Source organism: Oncorhynchus clarkii, chromosome 30 (genome assembly GCF_045791955.1).
Source record: "Oncorhynchus clarkii lewisi isolate Uvic-CL-2024 chromosome 30, UVic_Ocla_1.0, whole genome shotgun sequence".
NCBI classification, from domain to species: Eukaryota; Metazoa; Chordata; class Actinopteri; order Salmoniformes; family Salmonidae; genus Oncorhynchus; species Oncorhynchus clarkii.
This window is the reverse complement of record NC_092176.1, coordinates 5,414,852-5,435,276: the sequence shown is the minus strand read 5'-3', so window position 1 is coordinate 5,435,276 and position 20,425 is coordinate 5,414,852. Positions and strand designations below refer to the sequence as shown.

At 42.4% G+C, this 20,425-nt stretch overlaps 1 protein-coding gene across 5 annotated transcripts in view; it reads right to left on the bottom strand.

Annotated features, from left to right (window-relative positions):
* The window catches only part of LOC139390157 (ras GTPase-activating protein 1-like), a 51,379-nt gene that overhangs the window by 4,564 nt on the left and 26,390 nt on the right, over positions 1 to 20,425 (bottom strand). For all 5 annotated transcript variants that reach the window (XM_071137366.1, XM_071137369.1, XM_071137368.1 and 2 more), the window contains 15 exons: positions 12,899 to 13,051; positions 9,347 to 9,482; positions 8,977 to 9,047; positions 8,268 to 8,385; positions 7,971 to 8,002; positions 5,134 to 5,186; positions 3,166 to 3,316; positions 2,612 to 2,690; positions 2,363 to 2,486; positions 1,956 to 2,112; positions 1,642 to 1,729; positions 1,466 to 1,546; positions 921 to 1,078; positions 649 to 725; positions 340 to 512 (listed from right to left, as the gene is read on the bottom strand). In XM_071137366.1, coding sequence (XP_070993467.1) covers positions 340 to 512; positions 649 to 725; positions 921 to 1,078; positions 1,466 to 1,546; positions 1,642 to 1,729; positions 1,956 to 2,112; positions 2,363 to 2,486; positions 2,612 to 2,690; positions 3,166 to 3,316; positions 5,134 to 5,186; positions 7,971 to 8,002; positions 8,268 to 8,385; positions 8,977 to 9,047; positions 9,347 to 9,482; positions 12,899 to 13,051 — 1,651 coding nt within the window. The remainder of the gene's footprint in view (positions 1 to 339; positions 513 to 648; positions 726 to 920; positions 1,079 to 1,465; positions 1,547 to 1,641; positions 1,730 to 1,955; positions 2,113 to 2,362; positions 2,487 to 2,611; positions 2,691 to 3,165; positions 3,317 to 5,133; positions 5,187 to 7,970; positions 8,003 to 8,267; positions 8,386 to 8,976; positions 9,048 to 9,346; positions 9,483 to 12,898; positions 13,052 to 20,425) is intronic.

Sequence of the window (20,425 nt, the reverse complement as noted above, 5' to 3'; positions counted from 1 at the left end):
GCATAGGAACTGCAATTTGAGTCCTAAGTCAATGGATACGGTAATGGCATTGAATAGAAAACTACAAAACAAAAACCCTGCTTCCTGAATGGATTTCTCAGGTTTTCGCCTGCCAAATCAGTTCTGTTGTACGCAGACACTATTTTAACAGTTTTGGAAACTTTAGAGTGTTTTCTATCCAAATCTACCAGTTATATGCATATCATATCTTCTGGGCCCGAGTAGCAGGCAGTTTAATTTGAGCATGCTTTTAAACCAAAATCCCAAATACTGCCCCCTACCCTAGAGAAGTTAATGAATGACTTCATCATCATCTTCATTAATAAGTGTGTTTGTGACCTCTTTGAATTCGCTGTACTCCTCCTCAGGCATTATCTTCTCCATGGAGTAGCGGGCTCGCACCCTCAGGGAGCCCGGCTCGATGCCTTTCAGAGGCACGTGGGAGCTCAGAGGGAACCACTCGTCTATCATCTGGCCCTTCTGCAGTCGGCTCAGCTGGCAACGCATGAATACTGAAGCAGAGGGAGAGAGACATTTAGTGGAACACAGATAATAAAACGCTGTTTTTCTCATATCAATATGGAATGGGATTATAAAGAGATTGTTAGATTTCGTGACATAGCTCTAGTCTAAGTAGAACAGACTCACAGATGTCACTTTCTTTGCTCTTCTTTGTCTTGTTACTCAGGCTGATTTCAAACCTGTTGATTTCACTCGACAAGTCACTGAAGGGGGGAAAAAAATTGAACAATATTGTCTGTCAATATAGTGAACCCAAACATGATTGGACAGCTGATGGCAATGATTACATCAGTAAGTGCAGTATGGAAGCCAAATAAAAATGTCCCAATTCCCCCTAAATTGCCAATAATAATAGCCAATAAATTGCCACTTTGAATGAAGATGGAATTAGGACTCACTCAAAGATGAACTCCTCAGTGAAGACTGGGTTCTGGCCCTCTCGAGGGTGGGTCTTGGCCACCTGCACACTGTTCAGGTAGATGTTGCAGTAGGGGTTGGTGAAGTGCTTCACCGGCAGCTTGTGGGCCTCCTCCACGTACAGGACCAGACTGCTCACCTGATGGGACACATACCAGGTCAACAGTCAGGCAGTCAGTCACAGCCAGGGCTTCTGATGACTCAGCTGCTTGGAACTACAAATTAGTAGGTTTGAATCCCGCATGGGCCACCTACATGTGTTCGCTGTAAGACACTTTGGATAATGGCATCTGCTAAAATGTCCAAATCTATAATTAAACTTTTTTCTTTGGGGAGTGAAGGCCCAACTTGGATTTCAAGATTCAATACTTTTTTGCCATATCAAACAAAGGAATTTAATTTGGCGCAGCTAAAAATAAAAAGAGAAACGCATATTGTGCATATATTTGTAAAAATACTTAAAAAATAAATAAATATATATATGATAAAAGCACAATAAAAATAGCACTTGACAGTGCGTTTGTACCTGTCGGAGCCTCTTGTTGGGAGTGGGCTGGGTGGGTTTCCTAAGGTTACTGCAGAATGTCTGCAGACATTTCATCCAGTCCTACAAAGAGGGAAAAAAACACTGTTAGATTAAAGAAAGGTGTGATTGAAGAATGTCCCAAAGAGAGAGAGTGTGCGAGACAGATCAGTACAAACCTGTGCCTGTTCAGGGGTCTCGCCAGCAAAGTAGAATATGTATTGTTCCTCACTAAAGTGCTGGATGACAACTTGGAAACAGTTTGGCCTGCAAACAAAAACAGGAGCAGATTGTTGTGACTCAACAAGCACGTGCCCAATCGAATGTATGCACTCCTATCAAACTCAGACAGAAGAACTTAGAGAAAATAAAAATAACTTAAAGAAAATTAACAAACAACCATAGGCTTATGTTCTGTCGCAATGATTAGTTCTTGTCCCATTCAATGTTCTCTCAGATCTAGGATCAATGGTAAATGGGTGAAATGTCTCACCTGCCAAACAGACTGTCGTGCACGCCATACACCGAGCACACGCTCAGGTCAATCAGGCCTTTGGGTTTAGTGGCCCTCTTCTCACTCTCAAAGTAGATGAGCTGGGCGTCGTTCCCCTCCAAGATGAAGTAGAGGTTCTTCCACCGCTTGCCTTTGCCTGGGGGTAGGAAGAGGAGAGGGGAGAAGACATGAGGCCAATTCCCTCCCATCTGCCTGCACTTGTTCACTCCCTCTCAAGTTCAGGGGGGAGTTTGCATCATATTTATTATTACACCAATCCGTGCCTTTTAAATCCACGAGGGGTGGTATACCAGTGACCACTTCAGGGAGAAGTGGGAGAGAGAGAAATGGGCTACGGTCTGGAAGATTACATTTACAGGCATTTGAGCGTAAAAACATATGGGTACCTTTGTTGAATAGGAGGTAGCCTTTCTTGACAATGTTTTTGTAGAAGGCGTCTTTCGTTTTCCGTCTGATAGTGTTATAGATCTCCTTGCCGTCCACCAAGTCTGAAAGCACTTGTTCCTGTTGCTGAAATTCACAAATGTCAATAAAACCCCACATCAACACCATTAAATACCTGTACATCTATAGCCGTCTCAAACTGTTATGGACAGGAGTAGCACCACAACGGAGGTTAGTGGACTCAGGCTTACCTGCACTGAAACAGCATCTTTCAGGTTGTAGCCCTCCACGATCTGCTCTTTCTTATAATGCTCAATAATGTCATCAACACTGCCAGAGAGAGAACAGACAAGAGCACAGCAGTTATTTCTAATGACCAGCACTAACCACCATACTCGTTCCTAACGCATCAGACTTTTATATAGTCATTTCTATATAACCTCCACTATGTGGAACTGTATACCTGGATATCACCACAGCTTTATACTGTATGATTACAGGTAATGCCAAAAAGGATTTCCTGACCACATCCCACAACCAGGAAAACCTCCCGGCACTATTTACAGGCCAGGTTATTTTCTGATTCTACTAAAAATATTGATTCATCACTACTGTATACCTGGATATCACCACAGCTTTATACTGTATGATTACAGGTAATGCCAAAAAGGATTTCCTGACCACATCCCACAACCAGGAAAACCTCCCGGCACTATTTACAGGCCAGGTTATTTTCTGATTCTACTAAAAATCTTGATTCATCACTACTGCACTGGGAGACCGTACGTGCCCCTGCTACACATACCTGTTGTAGTATCTCCCCCCCATCATGTACTGATTGTTGGGCGTGGGGCATATCTTAAACCTTTGGATGTTCTCATTGGTGCGAAAAAACAGGGAGTAGTCCCCGGGTGTGTTGTCTGACGGCCGGACCAGGAAGCTAGACACTTGGCCAACTAAATAAGGGAGAGAGAAATCACATTGATTGTTGACATTGACAGTATTGGAACATACAGTACCGGTCAAAAGTTTGGACATCTACAAACATCTACACATTCCAGGGTTTTATTTGACCATTTTCTACATTGTAGAATAATAGTGAAAGACATCAAAACTATGAAATAACACATGGAATCATGTAGTAACCAAAACAAAAAGTTAAACGAATCTAAATATATTTTACATTTGAGATTCTTCAAAGTAGCCACCTGTGCCTTGACAGCTTTGCACAACCAGATTCATGAGCTAGTCACTTGGACTGCACTTCAATTAACAGTTGTGCATTGTTGGAATTTCTTTCCTTCTTAATGGATTTGAGCCCATCAGTTGTGTTGGTATACAGAAGATGGCCATATTTGGTCAAAAGACCCGGTCCACATTATGGCAAGAACAGCTCAAATAAGCAAAGATAAACAACAGTCCATCATTACTTTAAGACATGAAGGTCAGTCAATACGGAACAGTTCAAGAGTTTTGAACGTTTCTTCAAGTGCAGTCGCAAAACCCATCAAGAGCTACGAAACTGGCTCTCATGAGGACCGCCACAGGAAAGGACGATCCAAAGTTACCTCTGCAGCAGAGAATAAGTTAGTTATCAGCAATTAACTGCACCTCTGCAGTCCAAATAAATGCTTCAGAGTTCAAGTAACAGACACATCTCAACCTCAACTGTTCAGAGGCGACTGAAATCAGGTCTTGATGGTCGAATTGCTGCAAAGAAACCACTTCTAAAGGACACATGTTCAGGGGCGACAGGTAGCCTAATGGGTAGAGCGTTGGACAAGTAACCGAAAGGTTGCAAGATCGAAATCTGTCGAAATCTGAACAAGGCAGTTAACCCACTGTTCCTAGGCCATCATTGAAAACAAGAATTTGTTCTCAACTGTCTTGCCTAGTTAAATAAAGGTAAAATAAATAATAACACCAATAAAAAGAAACCAAGTAACATACACAAAGGACAGTAGACCGGTGGAAATATTTCCTTTGGTCTGAGGAGTCCAAAATTGAGCTCTTCGGTTCCAACCGCCGTGTCTTTGGGAGACGCAAAGTAGGTGAATGGATGATCTCCGCATGTGTGGTTTCCACCGTGAAGCATGGGAGGTGGTGGTGTGGGGGTGCTTTTCTGGTGACACTGTCAGTGATTTATTTAGAATTCAAGGCACACTTAACAAGAAGCATGGCTACCACTGGTTTGCGCTTAGTGGGACTATCATTTGTTATTCAACAGGACAATGACCCAAAACCCACATTCAGGCAGTGTAAGGGATATTTGGCCAAGGAGAGTGATGGAGTGCTGCATCAGATGGCCTGGCCTCCACAATCACCTGACCTCAATCCAATTGAGATGGTGTGGGATGAGTTGGACTGCAGTGACGGAAAAGCAGCCAACAAGTGCTTAGCATATGTGGGATCTCCTTCAAGACTGTTGGAAAAGCATTACAGGTGAAGCTGGTTGAGCGAATGCCAAGAGTGTTCAAAGCTGTCAAGGCAAAGGGTGGCTACTTTGAAGAAACACTTTTTTGGTTACTACATGATTCCATATGTGTTATTTCATAGTTGAGGTCTTCACTATTATTCTACAATGTATAAAATTGTAGAAATAAAGAAAACCCTTGAATGAGTAGGCATGTCCAAACTTTCGACTAGTAGTGTATATTTTAGCAACAGAAAAGGTTTGTTGATAACAGATCACAGATATGGGAGCATAATCCGATTGTACTACATTAATCGTGAGGAGAATGTAAAATCTAAAGACAGAATATAGTGCTGCTACCTGTCATCAGCAAGTTGTAGGCCTCTTGTTTGCTGATCTTGCCGTGATACCAACTACAGAGAGGATGAGGATGGACCATTGGAGATAAAAAAGGGAGAGAGGAGGGAAAAGAAAACCGACAGATCAATAATGTGCTGGGTTTAAGGGGGGGTGAGGGGTTTTAGAAGGGTCAGATCAGAGTCTACGATGATGAATCACAACCTGATAGATCCTATTGGTGAACTCCAAACAGCAAGTCATTCATTCTTTTTTATTTTAACCACCTTTTCTCCCCAATTTCGTGGTATCCAATTTTGTTTTGTAATTACTATCTCGTCTCATCACTACAACTCCCATACGGGCTCGGGAGAGACAAAGGTCGAAAGTCATGCGTCCTCCGAAACACAACCCAACCAAGCCGCACTGCTTCTTAACACAGCGCGCATCCAACCTGGAAGCCAGCCGCACCAATGTGTCGGAGGAAACACCGTGCACCTGGCGACCTTGCACTGCGCCACAGGAGTCGCTGGTGCGCGATGAGACAAGGATACCCCTACCGGCCAAACCCTTCCTAACCCGGACGACGCTAAGCCAATTGTGCGTCGCCCCACGGACCTCCCGGCCGCGGCCGGCTGCAACAGAGCCTGGGCGCGAACCCAGAGTCTCGGTGGAACAGCTAGCGATGCAGTTCCCATTTTGTTTTGTAATTACTATCTTGTCTCATCACTACAACTCCTGTACGGGCTCGGGAGAGACGAAGGTCGAAAGCCATGCGTCCCCCGAAACACAACCCAACAAAGCCGAACTGCTTCTTAACACAACGCGCATCCCGGGAGGCCAATGTCAGTCATTCTAACGTCATCTCACTCCAAATACTCAACTACTCGTACAAAGCAACTTTAGTTAATTAACGGATACAATACAATTTCTTTAATGTTGGATTTGTAAAATTCATTTTTCACATTGTACATAAAGTCAGAAGTTTACATACACTTAGGTTGGGAGTCATTAAAACGGGTTCTTCAACCACTCCACAAATGTATTGTTAATTAACAAGCTATAGTTTTGGCAAGTCGGTTAGGACATCTACTTTGGGCATGACAAGTCATTTTTCCAACAATTGTTTACAGACAGATTATTTCACTTATAATTCCCTGTAACACAATTCCAGTGGGTCAGAAGTTTATACACACTAAGTTGATTGTGCCTTTAAACAGCTTGGAAAATTCCAGAAAATGATGTCATGGCTTTAGAAGCTTCTCATAGGCTAACTGACATCATTTGAGTCAATCGGAGGCCTATTCAAGGCCTATCTTCAAACTCAGTGCCTCTTTGCTTGACATCATGGGAAAATCAAAAGAAATCTGGCAAGACCTCAGATAAAAAAAAATGTAACCTCCACAAGTCTGGTTCATCCTGGGCGCAATTTCCAAATGCCTGAAGGTACCACGTTCATCTGTACAAACAATAGTATGCAAGTATAAACACCATGGTACCACACAGCAGTCATACCGCTCAGGAAGGAAACAAGTTCTGTCTCCTAGAGATGAACGTACTTTGGTGCGAAAAGTGCAAATCAATCCCAGAACAACAGCAAAGGACCTTGTGAAGATGCTGGAGAAAACAGGTACAAAAGTATCTATATCCACAGTAAACGAGTCCTATATCAACATAATCTGAAAGGCCGCTCAGCAAGGAAGAAACCACTGCTCCAAAACCGCCATAAAAGGCCAGACTACGGTGTGCAACTGCACATGGGGACAAAGATTGTACTTTTTGGAGAAATGTCCTCTGGTCTGATGAAACAAAAATAGAACTGTTTGGCCATAATGACCATCGTTATGTTCGGAGGAAAAAGGGGGAGGCTTGCAAGCCGAAGAACACTATCCCAACAGTGAAGCACGGGGGTGGCAGCATCATGTTGTGGGGGTGCTTTGCTGCAGGAGGGACTGGTGCACTTCACAAAATAGATGGCATCATGAGGCAGGGAAATTATATGGATATATTGAAGCAACATCTCAAGACATCAGTCATGAAGTTAAAGCTTGGTCACAAATGGGTCTTCCAAATGGACAATGACCCCAAGCATACGTCCAAGTTGTGGCAAAATGGCTTAAGGACAACAAAGTCAAGGTATTAGAGTGGCCATCACAAAGTCCTGACCTCAATCCTATAGAAAATTTGAGGGCAGAACTGAAAAATCACTCTCTACTATTATTCTGACATTTCAAGTTCTTAAAATAAAGTGGTGATCCTAACTGACCTAAAAACAGGGAATTTTTACTGGGATAAAATGTCAGGAATTGTGAAAAACTGAGTTTAAATGTATTTGGCTAAGGTGTATGTAAACTTCCAACTTCAACTGTATGTCTGTCTTTGGGAAGCCGGCAAACAAAATGAGCACACATTTACAGCCTTACTGTGTGTTGGGTCAGAGTCACACCATTATTGTTAGAGATTCATTGAGCCGTGTAGATGCAAACATGGATTATGTCAAAGTCAGTAACGGCGCATACTGTATACAGTATGCTCTCAATCAAGCTTCCCTATCCATTCGTGCATGAAAACATAATTTGGCTAGAGGATAGGGTAAACATGGGTTGCGTACGTCGAGGCAGCCAGAAGGCAGGGACGTAATGAACCTCAAATGATAGGCTGTCTAAAAATATCCAAACAGCCATTTTCCGGAATTAATATCACCTATTGAGTGAATGTTTTGTGGGGGGTTGGATAATGGTGGGTATTGAGAAAAGTGTTGATGAAATTATCTGTATTGACAAAGGTTTACATATGAAATAACATATACTATACATAGACATTATGGCAACCTAAGAGGAAAAAGCCAAATCAGAACTTACACTTTGCCCTCGTGTGGGTCCTCCTCCCGTCCCTGAAAATAAGCACGAACAAATCAGTGGAGACGTAACAACAAATGAAAAAGAAAACACCTGAATAGACCCATAAAGACTCCAATTGCCAGCTGAGTAGAAAAGGTTGAGAAAATAAATGTTTAAATGGCAAACCATGACTGTCCCAAAATGCACCTTATTTCCTGTATATAGTAGTGCCCTACATAGGGAATAATGCAATTTGGTTACGGGTTAGGGCTGATCCCAGACCTGTGCAGAGCAGACATTGTGCTGTACTCAACTCACCACCTCCTCCACCAGGTCCTCCACAATGAGGCCCTGCTCCTCCGTCCTCACGTTGGTCACCCACATCCAGCCGTCATCCAGTTCATTGTGAACGATAAACATGTCCCCTTTCAGGAAGCTAACAGACATGGAGAAGAGGGAAGAAAAATAAAAACTGGGGGCAAATAATATGTGTTACCATCTTAATGTGCTGCTACACATGAACTCACACCTGCATCTTCTGTTTCACAAAAACCCACTATAATGCACTAGAAACAGTCTTTGTTCTTTTCAATTACAATTAACTATTTAGTTATGAGATCTAAAGGCAGTGCGGACGCTTGAGGCTTTACAGCTTATTCCCGACTGAACTATTTAAAAAAAAATATATATATATATTTTTTTTTTACATATGGTAGTCTTTGGGTGTCGTACCAGCCATTCTCCACAAGGTGTCTCATGTAAGCTACCAAACACCTTTGTGAAGAACGATAGCATGGTTCTTTCCAGCCAGCTAAGTCTGTGCTAGCAGTGTGTCTGTGTTAAGGGTTCAGACATTTTCTCAGATCTGACAACATGAAGAATAGCCAGGCTCATCTGTTCGCATGCTGGGATTTGCTAAATGAAAGGGAGAGGTCTGTTTTTGTCCTATTCAGATAATGTGATCTCCAACAGGGCAAACACACACTTTCACCTTCCACAAATGTCTTACGCTTCTTGTAGGGCTTACCTGATCTCATCGGTCTCTGGCACTTTGGTGTATGGAAGAATGGCTCTCACTCTCCTCCTGTCCTCCACAGGCTACACACACGAGCATAGACAATAAAAACACAGAACTGCACATTAACCCATGCCTCCACCAAAATCTTCATATCTTCAACCCCCCTCGGAATTCCAAATTAAAAGTATTCCACCAGACACCCTCCAGGATGATTTCACAGCCTCACACCACTCATTAGTATTTTGCCTGGCTTCTCTCCTGAGAGTGGTTATGATATATGGCCTGGGGTGTAGGGGGAAGTAGATATTTCCCAGATATATTGAGTATGTGTCTAAGAAATTCTAACTTCCATTTCTACTCGAGTGCAATGAAATCTTACTTCTGGGGGTGCCACGGGCGATAGCAGCTTTTCACCTTTCAGCAGGCAAGACACGAAGCTGTAATAACCAATCAGGTCCGACAGGGACGAGAACCGCCGCCCGCCTATGTAATAATCTCCACACATGGCGATTATCCTGTAAACACACACAACACTAAGAATGATTAATTGATCAGCACAATGCATGCACAGACATCAGAATGTATGAAAATACAAATAGGCCAAAGCTAAATTGACAGTTTGAACAATTTATCAGCAGACAACAGGTCTACATTTGCCACAATGACCCAAAACATCAAAGAGTACAAGAGCAGAGCAGCACAGTGCTAAAATTAGGCCCAGTTGCCCTGTTGCATCTATGAAACAAAAGGAAAAGACATGCATTAAACCGCCATGACTCATCAGATAATAGTCTTGTGTGAAATTGCTCGAGTAATAGTGAAAATGACATGATTAAAGTCTTGGCGAGGCAGCGAACAGAGGGGAGCACATCTCAGTCAGACTATGCGGTAATGTAGACTAGACACCATTCAAATACATCTTCTTATGGTTAGGCTACATGTTTAACCTTGCCTTCCTTATACCAATCCACACAGGTTCCTATAAAGCAATGTTGTGAATGAGATGTCATCATTTCTTTGTATGTTATCAATCGTCTACTGAAGTGCCTGGGTGTTGATCAGGTCTAGGAGGTATTGGTCATCAATGAATGTCGGACCTCATTGACAGGTCTTGCAGACGCATTGGAACAAATACAGTTGAATAGGGCTGTGAATTGCCAGGGACCTCACAATACAATATTATCACGATACTTAGGTGCCGATACAAAATGTACTGTGATTATCACGATACAGCTGTGAGTCTTTCTGGGTAAGTCTAAGTGCTTTCCACACCTGGATTGTGCAACATTTTTCCATTATAATTTTCAAAATTCTTCAAGCTCTGTCAAATTGGTTGTTGATCATCGCTAGACAAGCATTTTCAGGTGTTGTCAAAGACTTTCAAGTAGATTTAAGTCAAATTGCCACTCAGGGTCTTCTTGGTAAGGAACTCCAGTATAGATTTGGCCATGTGTTTTAGGTTATTGTGCTGAAAGGCGAATCAATCTCCCAGTGTCTGAACCAGATTTTACTCTAAGATTTTGCCTGCGCTTAGCTCCATTCGGTTTCTTTTTTATCCTGAAAACCTCCCCAGTCCTTAACGTTTATAGCAATACCCATAACATGATGCAGCCACCACTATGCTGAAAATATGGAGAGTGGTACTCAGTAATGTGTTATGCTTGGGGCAAATCCAATATAACACTTTGCATTCTGGACTAAAAGTGAATTGCTTTGCCACATTCTTTGTAGTATTACTTTAGTGTCTTGTTGCAAACAAGATGCATGTTTAGGAATATTTCTATTCTGTCCAGGCTTCCTTCTTTACACTCTGTCAATTATATTGACTTACTGTAGCAGATCCTTGACTAGTCTCTCAAAGCACTTCATGATGACAGACGTGTGTGCTACGGAGCGATAGTCATTTAGTTCAGGTATCTTTGCCTTCGTTGGTACAGGAACAATGGTGTCCATCTTGAATTTAGCGACACCAGACTTGGATAGTGACTGATTGAATATGTCCGTAAAACACACCAGCCAGCTAGTCTGCGCATTCTCGGATGACGCGGCTAGGGATGCCGTCTGGGCCAGCAGCCTTGCAAAGGTTAACACGTTTAAATGTCTTACTTACGTCAGCCCCTCCCTCTCCTCCTCTGTGCCCGACGTGAGTAAGACATTTAAACGTGTTAACATTTGCAGGGCTGCTGGACCAGACAGTATCCCTAGCCGCGTCATTGTCTGAGGCTTCCCGGAACATTTTCCAGTCTAAGTGATCAAAATAATCTTGAAGCATGGATTCCGATTGGTCAGACCAACGTTGAATGGTTCTAGTCACGGGTACATCCTGTGAGTTTCTGCCTATAGGACTGTACGAGCAAGACGAAGTCGTGGTCGGATTTGCCGAAGGGAGGATGGGGAGGGCATTGTATGCATTGCAGAATTTAGAGTAGCAGTGGTCCAGTGTTTTGCTTGAGCAGGTACCACAGTCAACGTGCTGGTAGAATTTAGGTAGCCTTGTTCTCAAATTAACTAATTAGCACAGGTGGTCGGGCTCGTCTTCCGTCTGTTTTCCATAAACAAGTGCTGTAACATGGAGATATGGCCGTGTGGGAACACTAACCCTAACCGTTTTAAGGTGTGTATCAATTTAATTTCTTACTGAAATGAAAGATAAGATCCAAAACCGTACATGCAAGCGATGCATGTTAATGTTCAGACAGAGTGTCAGGGTATCTTAAAACTGCCCCTTACAGAAGACACCTTTGTCCAATGACTTAATGTGTAATGTAATGGAACTGAGTCATGATTAAGGCTGTTGTGGTCACGGAATTGTCAGCCAGTGATTGTTAAGCAAATAACTGGTCAGTCTCAAGGTAATTTACCGTTAATTAACAAACATATTTAGCATCTCCTAGCTTCCACACATAGGCTTTTTAAAATGAATTTTGGCTGATAAATCCATTTTAAAAAGCCCAATAAATCCATTTTAAAAAGCCCAATAAATCAATTTTAAAAAGCCCAATAAATCCATTTTAAAAAGCCCAATAAATCCATGTAATATAGCCTACGCCTTCCCAATAAATCCATTATTTATTATAGACAGGTCTAAAGAAGACAAAGACAATGTAGTCTATTTCAGAAGAAAATAATAGCATACTCCGAGTTGTCCTTATGTGGCTATGCCAAATAGCTGTGGGCTGCACTAGTTCATTTAGCAGACAAGATTTTTTTTTTTACGAGTTATGCAACTATGATTTGAAAAAGTCACAAAAAAAGGCATTGTTTCATGTGCTGAGCATCATTCACAAGAGATAATATATCATTCACAAGTGAAAGGCTAATATTGTCACCCATTAGACTATTCTTGATTTAAATCTGATCTTTACATATACTAAATAATGTGTGACATTTGTTTCAATTTAGAACGGACCATTATCATGCACCTGTATCGAAACAGGGGCACTTAAGTAGCGAATGGCGGAAACTTTCCCCACGGTTTATTGTCATGCCAGCCAGGTAGGCTATACTCCTGTTTTAAATAGAAGCATTTCGCTTAATATTAGGAAAGTTGAGAAATAAATATAGGCCTTGTCTTTTTATTAGCAGACATCACCATGTTTTCTTCCGCAATTGCATAGCCTATAGAAATGTTGCGCAACATGAGCTCATGGGCTCTCGTGAACTGTTTGATTACATTTGCATTGATGTCAGATTGATTAGAGGGACAATAGCGTGCTGAGTACCAGGCAGTTAGCAAGTTTGGTAGGCTACTAATGGCAAATCAGCAGCATCAGAGCTTGGAGAATTGCCGTGACTAAACGGTCATGTGGAATTTGACTGCCTTTATGACTCATGACCGCCGGTGTGGAGGTAATATGGTCACCGCAACAGCCCTAGTCATGATCAAGTGTTTATATGCTCAGTGTCTCTCTCGGTCTGTGTGGGTACTGACCTGAAGTGGTTGACCACACTGGTCATGCTGAGAAAGGACAGGACAAAGGAGCCGGGCCGGCGGTCACTCTCCCTGATGAGGTAGCTGCCGGGGGTCCTGGCCTGCCGCAACCGCTCCTCAGCAATGGTCCGGTCCAGCTTCCCATGGTACCACCTGACACACAGACAGGGAGGGAAAGCTACAGTCAGCCTCGGGTGACTAGACCTGCATTTACATTATGTTGGACTCTGTTGTTTTTTTCCCTCTCGGGAAACCGTTGTCAACACGAAGACTATGTGCTCTATTTAGCGTACCATCTGAGAGGATTCCAGGAGGGAGTGACATGTGCACAGTTACACACAAACAAGGTCTTCATGTAGGCTTGTTACACGGCGTGACATTATTCAAACATACTTCAGCCTAATAGCAGTGCAAGTTCAAATTTGGTTCACATCGTAAACACTATGAATAATTAAAATCACTGAATTGATGAATAAATATGTTGGGGTCATAATAAAATAGCCTACTTACCTCATTCACCCAAACACTCAAACACCCACTCCCTTGTTCGCCCATTATTTTAGGCTACTCCATTTCAGTCAAATTAACTATCACTACTCGACTATTCACTAGTTCTCAAATCAACCACTCAGTTTGTCACACTTGTTCCCTCACATGCATAGACTCAATGGAGTCACATATTCAATGGACATTACACTCGTTTGTTCATTCATTCATTCAAGCTGCAATATTGAACTTTCTGGGTAACCTGGCTAAATTCGCATAGAAATGCGAGTTCTAGATCTGTCATGCTCATTGAAAGCGAGACTAAGAAGCAATCGGTCTTAAGTTTTGTTTGAGTCTTACTTTTGGGTTTTGTACACCAGCTTCAAACAGCTGAAAATACAATATTTTTGGATATGTAAAAAACAACAAATTCACAGCGGTTTAGATGGTACAACGATTCTCTACACTATACTGAAATTAGGCAAACTATTCCAATTTTAGCAACCAGGAAACGGCGGAGCGATTTCTACATAGTGCATATTTAACACTCATTCATAATAATACACCGATTTTTTGGGGGATGGATTCAAATAGCCTACTGCTAAAAAATTACGTTGTAGTCCTAGTAGGTTGGGTCTTGACTGGGAGTGCTGTGGGCTTGACTTGAATAAAATAAAACTGCGGGTGTGAGCAAAACATTACATTGATATCTTCTGAAATATTAAGCCAGTAAGAAACCGCACTAAGATTTTACCCTTTAGTGTACCTAGAGAGCATTCACTCTAAAACAGGCGAGAGGAGAGTGGAACGGAGCGCAAATGCTAAAAGCTTTTTAAGCTTCCACATCACCATTAAAACCAGGCTGATTTTTTAATTAAACAGTAGCTTTTCGAACAACACTGGTTAAAATTTTAGCAGGTTACTGACTTGACACTCCTGACAGATGGAGGGGGGGGGGGGTACACGCTCGCCCAGATTTGGGCTAGCGACCTCAGGACAGGGGGCCTGGGGAGGCAGGATGCATGAGGTGCTGCAGTAGCTCTTTTCACACAGGACGTTAAGGGCTCCCATCTGGCTTAGAAGAGCAAGGGTCTGCACTTGTAAAATAATAATGAGAATGTGAAGTCTGTGGTGTGGAGGCAGGCGTGCTGTGAAGGAGGAAATGGGCCAGTGAAGCTCCTGGGAGGGGGTTAGGGGACTGGCTAACGGATTTGTGTGATGGAGAGAGTATTGAGGAGGACAGATGTGAGAAGTGAGTGTGTGATTGAGAGAAGCGCTAAGGAGTAGGGCCTATGACTTAAAGAATGATTGAGAGCAGTGAGTGCAAGTGTATCTGTGTGTGGACTACGCTTAATATGTAGCTTATGGGTGGAGTGCATGAGAATAAACTAGGTGTGTGAAGTGAGAATAGGCTAATGGTGTACACGTGACATCCAAGCCAGGGCCATTTCAAAGCAGTTTTCAGCAGTAGGCTTATGTGAGGAGTTAAGGTCCAGAGTGTAGTACCTATAAGAGAGGTCAATCAGTGGCTGTCAGAGGTAGTAAAATAGATATGCCGGTCAGGATGTGGTTAAATTCCATGTCATCGAGGAAGTTGACATTTAAAACATTAAACATTTTGCCATCAACTACTGATGGCAGGGCCGGCTCCCAGTTACAGAAAAGCAGACATCCCTGTGGCATAGGCCTTAATGGGCAAGGGGTTGGGGGAAGGCACAGGCGGAAGGGGGCCTTCTCCTCCCACCTCAGTCATATCTGTCAGCATAGACAAAACATGAGACTGACTGTAGTACAGCGGAGTGGAGTGCCTTGCATACAAACCAGGTTGGCCAGAACCAACAGTGTTGCTGCTGAATTGGATGTTCAGGTCTATAGAAGGTCCACAGTAAACAGTGTGCAGATTTACACTGAGTCGAGTGGAAACACTAAGGCAGCAGAAGATGAGTTCCATGCAGAGAAACTCCCCCAGGCTGCGTTTGTCTTCCGGAGCTCAGGTGTACTGGCCTGCTATGGGTTAGACAGATGTCCAGGTATAGGCTACTGTATCAACTGATGGGCTAAATCATATTGCAACTGCATCTGAGTGAATTCATTTTGCCTAGATCAGAACTGTCAATAGCTGTTGGTCACTATGGTGTCTGATAGAGGATGTGTGAGTCTAGCTGTGAACGTTTCTTGGCTCATACTGTATTCTTGCGTACATTCAAAAACTGCAACTCCCGCAGATGTGATTTTACTGAATCATATGAGATGTGTCATATTTAATTGCGCCACCAGTCATAAGTGTTCCAACCCCACCATGTCTGAAAACGCTTGTGTGTGCAAGTTAATGAACTGCAGTGAGATAAATATTCCACCGACCTATGTGCAATATCCATAACCAGCTAAAAGTTACTCAACAAGCTACTGCACACAATAACTTTAAAAGCAACAAAAACATGGCAACCAAACGAGATGTCTTATCAACATTAAAATAAGTTGAAGGCTACGAGCAACGCAGTCCTCACTAATGTAAGAGCTTATTTTCAATAGGCCTGTCTGTATGGTAGAACATTTTGGAGGATGGGTGGAGGGGTTAGCCAGGGTGTTGTGATATGTGCAGTATGACCATAACCCATGACAGCAGCGATAGGACACGCTGGTTTTATCAGTCTGAGGAATGCCTTGTCGTGTCGGTGCATGAACCGAGAGCAGCAGTGACGCTCTATTCTGTTCTGCTACTAGTTTAATAACACTCAAGCACTACTCTGAAATAAGGCTGCTCCCTCTGTATCCTGCATACTGTGCCGTGTGCACTTCAAAAGAGCAACAACCGAAACCTGTCAACAATAAAACTGATTGGTCATGCTGCAAAAATAATTGCATCATAGGCTAGTTAAAAACCAAAGAAAACTTCTGCACAAACATACAATGCAGACCTGATCTGACATAGGTTTGTTAAAATAGAGCCCTAACACAATGTTAAATCGTAGCCCTGGCAGTAGCGTTACAGGTTCGGGGGTGTCCAAAATATGTTCCATTTTCACAACCGGAATTATGGGTGGAGTAGCGCGAAAGAGCTGGGTTTTGTTGAATAACAAGCTGTGGGTGTCTGGAGCCCCTCACTAGCCAAACAGAATGTGCTCCATGGCTAAATACGTGGTTGCTTCAAGTTGTGTATTTACGGTCTTTAATGTTGTGTCCGGTCATCAACTAAAAATTGAATTTTAGTCTGTTTATGGACTAGTTTGTTAAATAGCCTGCACCATATTAGCTAAATATTTTGTTTGCAGTCAACATTGTTATAATTGCATTGCTTCAACAAGGAAATACATTGGTAAACATAGGCTACAGCAATCGCACTATATCTATATTATGTTGTAAATTGATGTCCTAACCAACTTGCTAAAACCATAGTTTAAGAAATTTGTGGAGTGGTTGAAAAACGATAGAGATAGATATACACACACACACACACAGTTGAAGTCGGAAGTTTACATACGTTGGAGTCATTAAATCTCGTTTTTCAACCACTCCACAAATTATGGTTTTGGCAAGTCGGTTAAGACATCCACTTGTGCATGACAAGTAGATTTTCCAACAGTTGTTTACAGACAGATTATTTCACTGTAACACAATTCCAGTGGGTCAGAAGTTTATATACACTAAGTTGACTGCGCCTTTAAACAGCTTGGAAAATTCCAAAAATTATGTTGTGGCTTTAGAAGCTTCTGATAGGCTAATTGACATAATTTGAGTCAATTGGAGGTGAACATGTGGATGTATTTCAAGGCCCAACTTCAAACTCAGTGCCTCTTTGCTAGACTTCATGGGAAAAATCAAAAGAAATCCAGCAAGACCTCAGATAAAAACATTAAAAAAAAAACTGTAGACCTCCACAAGTCTGGTTCATCCTTGGGAGCAATTTACAAACGCCTGAAGGTACCACGTTCATCTGCACAAACAATAGTATGCAAGTATAAACACCATGGGACTATGCAGCAGTCATACCACTCAGGAAGGAGACGTGTTCTGTCTCCAAGAGATGAACCTACTTTGGTGCAAAAAGTGCAAATCAATCCCAGAACAACAGCAAAGGACCTTGTGAAGATACTGGAGGAAACAGGTACAAAAGTAACTATATCCACAGTAAAACGAGTCCTATATCAACATAACCTGAAAGGCCGCTCAGCAAGGAAGAAGCCACTGCTCAAAAACTGCCATAAAAAAGCCAGACTACGGTTTGCAACTGCACATGGGGACAAAGATTGTACTTTTTGGAGAAATGTCCTCTGGTCTGATGAAACAAAAATAGAACTGTTTGGCCATAATGACCATCGTTATGTTTGGAGGAAAAGGGGATGCTTGCAAGCCGAAGAACACCATCCCAACAGTGAAGCACGGGGGTGGCAGCATCATGTTGTGGTAGTGCTTTGCTGGAGGGGGGACTGGTGCACTTTACAAAATAGATGGCATCACAAGGATTGGAAAATTAAGTGGAAATATTGAAGCAACATCTCAAGACATCAGTCAGGAAGTTAAAGCTTGGTTGCAAATGGGTCTTCCAAATGGACAATGACCCCAAGCATGCTTCCAAAGTTGTGGCAAAATGGCTAATGTACAACAAAGCCAAGGTATTGGAATGGACATCACAAAGCCCTGACCTCAATCCTTTAGAAAATTTGTGGGCAGAAGTGAAAAAGCGTTTGCGAGAAAGGAGGCCTACAAACCTGACTCAGTTATACAGTGCCTTGCGAAAGTATTCGGCCCCCTTGAACTTTCCGACCTTTTGCCACATTTCAGGCTTCAAACATAAAGAAATAAAACTGTATTTTTTTGTGAAGAATCAACAACAAGTGGGACACAATCATGAAGTGGAACGACATTTATTGGATATTTCAAACTTTTTTAACAAATCAAAAACTGAAAAATTGGGCGTGCAAAATTATTCAGCCCCCTTAAATTAATACTTTGTAGCGCCACCTTTTGCTGTGATTACAGCTGTAAGTCGCTTGGGGTATGTCTCTATCAGTTTTGCACATCAAGAGACTGAAATTTTTTCCCATTCCTCCTTGCAAAAAAGCTTGTGCTCAGTGAGGTTAGAAGGAGAGCATTTGTGAACAGCAGTTTTCAGTTCTTTCCACAGATTCTCGATTGGATTCAGGTCTGGACTTTGACTTGGCCATTCTAACACCTGGATATGTTTATTTTTGAACCATTCCATTGTAGATTTTGCTTTATGTTTTGGATCATTGTCTTGTTGGAAGACAAATCTCCGTCCCAGTCTCAGGTCTTTTGCAGACTCCATCAGGTTTTCTTCCAGAATGGTCCTGTATTTGGCTCCATCCATCTTCCCATCAATTTTAACCATCTTCCCTGTCCCTGCTGAAGAAAAGCAGGCCCAAACCATGATGCTGCCACCACCATGTTTGACAGTGGGGATGGTGTGTTTAGGGTGATGAGCTGTGTTGCTTTTACGCCAAACATAACGTTTTGCATTGTTGCCAAAAAAGGGGGCCGAATACTTCCGCAAGGCACTGTACCAGCTCTGTCAGGAGGAATGGACCAAAATTCACCCCATGACAGAAGGCAACCGAGACACAATCACTACAACATGAGAGAAGAGGGCCTCCATTTTTCAATCAGTGTAGATGAATCAGGGTTAAATGGGCAAGACAGGATTTAAGAGCTTTTTAACGGGGTATGATAGTAGGTGCCGCCAGGCATACCGGCTTGTGTGTGTCAAAAACTGCAATGCTGAGTTTCGCGTTTAGCAGTTTCCCGTTTGGGTAGTAGACTATTCTTGATGCAAAGGACATCAAGCCTACTTGACAACTGTGGGAAGCATTGGTGTCAACATCGGCCAGCATCCCTGTGAACGCTTTCGACACCGTGTAGTCCTTGACACGACAAATAAAGGCAGTTCTGAGGGCAAATAGTGGGGTGAAAATCTATATTATGAAGGTGTTCTTAATGTTCTGTACACACACACAAAAAGTTGGCACCTACTCATGCAAGGGTTTTTCTTTATTTTTACTATTTTCTATATTGAAGAATAAAAGTTAAGACTTCTAAAACTACACAAAAACACAAATGGAATCATGTAGTAACCAAAAAAAACTTAAATAACATTTTATATTTGAGATTCTTCAAAGTAGCCACCCTTTGCCTTGATGACAGCTTTGCATACTCTTGTCATTCTCCCAACCAGCTTATTGAGGTAATCACCTGTCATTTCAATTTACAGATGTGCAAAGTTAAGTCAATTTATAAAATGTCTTTCCTTCTTAATGCTTTTAATAATAAACAAATGGCAAGGACAGCTCAAATAAGCAAAGAAAATTACAGTCCATCATTACTTTAAGACATGAAGGTCAGTCAATCTGGAAATTTCAAGAAAGTTTCTTCAAGTGCAGTCACAAAAACCAAGCGCTATGATGAAATTGGCTCTCATGAGGACCGCCACAGGAAAGGAAGACCCAGAGTTACCTCTGCTACAGATAAGTTCTTCAGAGTTAACTGCACATCAGATTGCAGTCCAAATAAATGCTTCAGAGTTCAAGTAACAGACATCAACATCAACAGTTCAGAGGAGTAGAAATCAGGGCTTCATGGTCAAATTGCTGCAAAGAAATCACTAAAGGACACCAATAAGAAGATACTTGCTTGGGCCAGTAAACACAAGCAATGTACACTAGACCAGTGGAAATCTGTCCTTTGGTCTGATGAGTCCAAATGTACAACCGCCGTGTCTTTGTGAGACGCAGAGTATGTGAACGGATGATCTCCGCATGTGTGGTTCCCACCGTGAAGCATAGAAGAGGTGGTGTGATGGTGCTTTACTGGTGACACGGTCAGTGATGTTTAGAATTCCAGGCACACTTAACCAGCATGGCTACCACAGCATTCTGCAGCTAATTGCCATCCCATCTGGTTTGCACTTACTGGGACTATTTGTTTTTCAACACGACAATGACCCAAAACACACCTCTAGGCTGTGTAAGGGCTATTTGACCAAGGAGAGAGTGATGGAGTGCTGCATCAGATGACTGGTCCTCCACA